A 5,046-nucleotide genomic window follows, 5' to 3' on the forward strand; every position below is an offset into this window, starting at 1 on the left:
ACTGCTTTGCCGCGCCTTCCTGCAGGAAACCGTCTAACAGCAGAATGAGCTCGGTCACAGGCACTGGGTTTGGCTGCTCCGCGCCATCCCGCGCCGCCTCCCCCTTCGCCTCGATGAAGTCGTCGTCCTGGCCTCGTATCTGCGCCGCAACAAATTCAAGCAGCGCCGCGGCGGACGCCACGGCAGTGGGCTCGGGTGTCGGTGTGGCAAAGCGGTACTCAATTGGCGCTTTGGCCGCGTCGCGGGACGGTGATTCTACTCGCACGGCAGTGGCTGAAGTGGCGCCGGAGTCGCCCACGTCGCACGTGGCCCACGTCACTATGCCGCCGCCGATTTCCAGCACATTTCGCATCGAGCGCTCCCGCGCCAGCCCAACGGAGGTGGCCGGAGAAGCAAGGACAAACCACTTGCCCTCAAACAGGCGGGTTCCGGTTGCCTGTCGCTGCTGGCGACGGCTCCGGCACTGCTGGGCGAGCTGGACGCAGCTGCGGGGCGACCCCGGCGGCAGCAGCTCCGGACACCACTCGTACACGGACAAGTCACGTAGGGGAAGAAAGCACTGACGCGACTCGCAGTCCTGCAACGCCTTTGGTGTCACCACCCACAGCCCAGCGGCGATGGCGGCAAGGACGCTTTCGCGCTGCGTCAGTTGGTGCGTGACGAGCACATCTGCGTCCCGAACAGAAGGCCCGACTAACTGCAAGCGAGTGACAACACCTGCCATGCTCGCATGACGTGGAAGGTGCTGCTGCTTGAAATTATCCGGAGTCGCGTAAGCGCAATTCAGACCGCTGCCGCTTAGAGTCTCGTTAAATGTTGTACTACTGCCGTTGAATGCGGAATCACTGAGTCTTGCGCAGGACGCCACAAGCCGTTTTCTCTCCGGCATGTCGTGAACAATATGAATCCGCAGTGCGCCAGCACCAACTGACCGACGCGATGACAGAAAATTATCGGAATCTGTGCTTCCCCACACAAGCGGTGAAGTCTGTGGGTGCTGCGAGGCAGTGCGACTGTTGCTGCTCGCCTCGGGGTCCCATTCTTGCGGCAAGGCCACCGCCACAGTGGTGCTTTTACCCACGCCACTGCGATGGCTGGGAGGCGTCCTCAAAGCCTGCTGACCACCACCACCACAGCAGCAGCTGCTACCACTACTGCTGCTCTCCACTTCCTCGACGTCGTCCTCGCCGAGCACGCAGGCCCGACGAAGAGGGATGCACGCGTGCCGTTCGACCGTCTTGAGCTCTGGCCTTTGCGGCGGTGTCGCCGTCTCGCGCCGTTCCTTCGTCTCGATTTTGCTAGCGGAGCTTCGCTCTTCCACAGACACCGTTTCACCGCCTAGCAATACGGCGGGTGAAATTATGCGGGGCACGCTGGTGCGCTGACGTCGAGGGGTGCGCAGCGTCGAACGTGGGCAGCTCTGCCGCAACGCACTGGTGTTGCCTTCGCTCTGCGCATCCCTCGGCAGGCGCGGACGGACGGGGGTGGCGGTGGGGGTTGAGAAGTCAAACTGGTAGCCCGCGCCTGGCTGCGGCGACAGCGTCCCGTCGGCGCCCGCGATGGTCCTTGCGGTGCCGCCAAAAGGGAGAAGCGTGGCGTCGGCGGCGGTGGCGGCGGGGCGCCGCTGCGGGGTTATCGGGGGCGTGAGGGTGGAGTATACCACCTCGTTTGCCGCCCCCCGCAGCTGCTGCTGCCGCCGCGGCACCGCCAAAGTGTACGCCGCCTCGTCGAGGAAGAGGCCCCACGCCACGCTGGCGTGCAGCCACTCCAGCCCTACGAGGGAGATGCGCCCCTTCGCGACGTGTTCCACGAGGTCCTCCGGCAACTGATCCTGCAGCGCGTGCGGCCAGGCGGAGTGGCGCGCGAGCAACTCCTCGCGTTCACGCTCTTCGACTTCTTCGGCCCTAAGCCACGGCGTTGCACCATCCGCTGCGACGTCTGGCAGAAGCGCGGATTCAAACACGGACGCCACGTCGACCACCACGACGTGTGTGACGGTGTCCTGCCGCAGCGTCTCGGCGCCGTGGCCGCCCAACTCGCTGACGGCGGCGGTGAGGCAGCTTACAAGTACACGCCGCAGCGCCACCAGCGCGGGGCTCACCTCGCCCGTCATGGCGCAGAGAAAATACACGGAGACGCCAATGAGAGGTGCCTTCTCGTGCCGGCGCGGTCCGAGCCACGGCGATGCAGTTAGCGGCTTCACGGATTCGCTGCGGCATCGCCGCCGAGCGAGTCGCTCTGCATCCGCGGGCATCGGGCGACTGAAGAGAAAACAACTCCCGGGATGCAGCAAACGTGCAGCGGCCAAGCAACACAGCACGTAATCCTCCGTCACAGCAGGGAGGTAGCGCAGTGGATGTCGCTGCGGCGGCGTGCCTCTTCGGTGTTCGCTTCGCAAAAGGCCCTCCGCAGGGCGTTGGTCTCCGTGCGGCACAACGTACAACGCAAAGGCGGGGGTGCACTTGGCCGCATTCGACGGGGATGGCTTGCGGCCGCGATGTACATCCACAGACGCCCGCATTGGCGTCTCCTGTGTCTCGCCCTCTTCCGCCTGCATTCGACAGAGACGCTTGCGCAGCACGCTGTGACGCCGCACAAGCCCGATGTACGCATTCTCCCTCGCTTGTGTTTCCTCCGCTGTCGCCGTGGCGGCAGTGCGGCTTAATACTTTGACCCACTCGTCCCGCGTCTTCTTCAGACAGGCTCCTTTACCGTACTTGATGAGCGTACGCACCACGGCCATGTTGATGCGGGAGAATTCCTGCTCCACAAAGCAGAAGAGGCAGGAGAGAAATGGCGCCGCATCCTCCTCGACGACTTCGGCCGTGTTGTCTAGCAGGGCCAAAAGGTTTTTAACTCGCTGGGCTGCGAGCTGAAGCTCCGCTGCGCGTTGTTGTTCTTGTTGCTGCTGCTCGGTATTCACAACCGCTGGCACACCGTTCTCGCGCGGTGGTAGTTCGTGGGCACTCCGACGGCGTGGTTGGGGCTGCCGCTGCGGAGCCTCCGGGGCCCCCCTTTTCCGCAGCCGCGGCGATGTAGCAGGAACTGCAGCGGCTTCCACGTTTTCCTGCCGCCCCTGCGGCGGTGGCTGTGGCGCCCCGAGGAGTGAGGCGGCTGAGGGAAGCCGCAGGCGGAACTTTGCCGTGGGCGGAATCTCGCCCAGTGGGAGTGGCGCAGGGAGGAAGGGGACGTGGGAACTTTCCACGGCGGGCGGCGGGCGCTGGAACAACATGCGCTGGTAGCACGACCGCAACCACTCCACCTCCACTATGCGCTCAATGGGGACGCCGTAAGTGAGCGTCAAGTGGTCGCGCAGCCGCGCCAGCAGCTGAGCCCGCAGCTGTGGTGGTGGTGGTGGGGGTGGTATCTGCTGGCTGGCAGCTGCGTCGCCGGCTCCCGACGCCGCAGGTGCGAATTCGCTTCCCACCACGACAACGTCGGTAAACGGCGTGACAACGGGGGTGCGCACGAAGCGGCAGTGCACGACCATGCGTATGCAGTCGATCAACTCGCGCGCGGTACACCCCAGCAGCGCAACCTGCACGAATGAACGGACGTGAGTGAAGGGAACGTCATTCGCGTGAGACTTCGCCGTCCCGGGTGCCGTTGTTTCTGGGGAGCGACGCGTGTGGCACGCGGGCACAGGAGCAGCGGCGTCGGCGGCTAACAAACTCCGCGAGCACTCGTCCCCCGCACCCGCTGAGTCCGGAACGGCCAACGCCTCCTCCGCCTGCGTCAGCTGCTGCCGATTGTGATGCGTCGTCGTCTCCTCGTGGGCTTCGGTACCCCGCAGTGCGTCCACCGCAGGCATCCCGCCCTCCTCGTCCCCTTGCAGCAGGCACAACTCCTTGCTGCGTGGCTCGGCATCGTCGTGCGGGGCACTAGCGTCACCCGCGTCACGGGGCCGCTTTGCCGCCTGGCCGCAGTCACGACGCACCGTCACGACTCCCTGTCCCGCCGCCTCGTTGGCTGCAGGCCCCGCTCTGGCGTCCTCGCGCTGCGTGTGAGGGACGAGCCCACCGGCGACCGAAACCGGCAACGCGCAGAGCCGCGCGATGGTGTCAAAGTCTGCACGGGCCGAGGCACCGCCGCTGCCGTTGTCTAACGCCGCCATGGAGAAAAAGCGGGGGTACTCCACGACCGGAATGTCCGTCGCCCACGCAAAACGAATCTTCTCTGGGAGCACTGGCGGCGGTCCGTCTCCGTGCGGCCCGGCCGAGGGGCGCCCGCGCATGCGCTGCTGCTGCCGCTGCTGCCACTGCCTCATCCAGCCCGGCGGGACGAAGAGCATCGACGTGTGTGCCGTGAGTGTGCGGTCGAAGGCCCCCCCGTTGCGTTCAACGATGGTGGTGAGCGCCGTCTCCTCGTCGACCGTCATTTGGGTCGCGCAGAACGTGTAACCAAAGAGAGGCGGCACCTCTGCGTCCGCAAAGGCGAGACATCCATGCGACTCCAGCCACCGTGGCGAGACCACAGGAATGCCGTGCTGTTCCGCCACTAACCGCTTCCGCGTGAGGCCCTGCCTTGCGATGAGAACCGTGGTGCGCCTCGTAATGTGTGTCTGCACAACGGCGCCCAGAGCCTCACAGAGCCCCCGCATCGCCTGCAGCGACCAGGCCTTTGCCCCTCCCACCTTCGCCGCGGCGGGTATCCTTGCGGAGGCAGTGTTGCTATTAGTACCGTCGTCGTGGTCGTCGTCGTCGTCGTCGTGGTCGTCAGCGAATCCGGAGAAACAGACATAGTGATGTGCAAGCGCCATGGCTTTACCGACTCCTATACTCGCTACGTAAGCGAATGGGGCGCTGCCGTGCTACGCGTGCTGGATGGCGGCGGGTGTGGCAGCCGTCAGCGCATGCGCGACCCCGGCTGTGCGGGAGAGAAAAGGAGCCACAGAGAGCGAGGCCTACAGTAACGTTCTCGCCCCTGCCCTTCTTTCGCTTTTGCTGCGCAGCCGGTGCCGTCAGTTCGCATCGATGAGGCAAACTTCCCCCCCCCCCCCAAACCCATAGAAAAGAAAAAAAGAAACAAAAAAAAAAGAAGTAAGAC

The 5,046-nt window shown here is 64.9% G+C and overlaps 1 protein-coding gene across 1 annotated transcript in view, besides 1 other annotated feature; it reads right to left on the bottom strand.

The window, feature by feature from the left end:
* The window catches only part of Tco025E_00368 (uncharacterized protein), a gene marked incomplete at both ends in the record, with an annotated part of 4,818 nt that extends 59 nt beyond the window's left edge, over positions 1–4,759 (bottom strand). Inside the window, one exon of the mRNA XM_029367311.1 lies at positions 1–4,759. This exon is cut by the window's left edge and continues 59 nt beyond it. Within this exon, the coding sequence (XP_029232576.1) occupies positions 1–4,759 (4,759 nt within the window).
* Positions 4,760–5,009: 250 nt separating this feature from the next.
* Positions 5,010–5,045: a sequence feature (A-rich).
* Position 5,046: the final 1 nt, after the last annotated feature.

The sequence above is a fragment of the Trypanosoma conorhini genome (genome assembly GCF_003719485.1).
Source record: "Trypanosoma conorhini strain 025E chromosome Unknown Tco_14.4_contig_00008, whole genome shotgun sequence".
Taxonomy (NCBI): Eukaryota; Euglenozoa; class Kinetoplastea; order Trypanosomatida; family Trypanosomatidae; genus Trypanosoma; species Trypanosoma conorhini.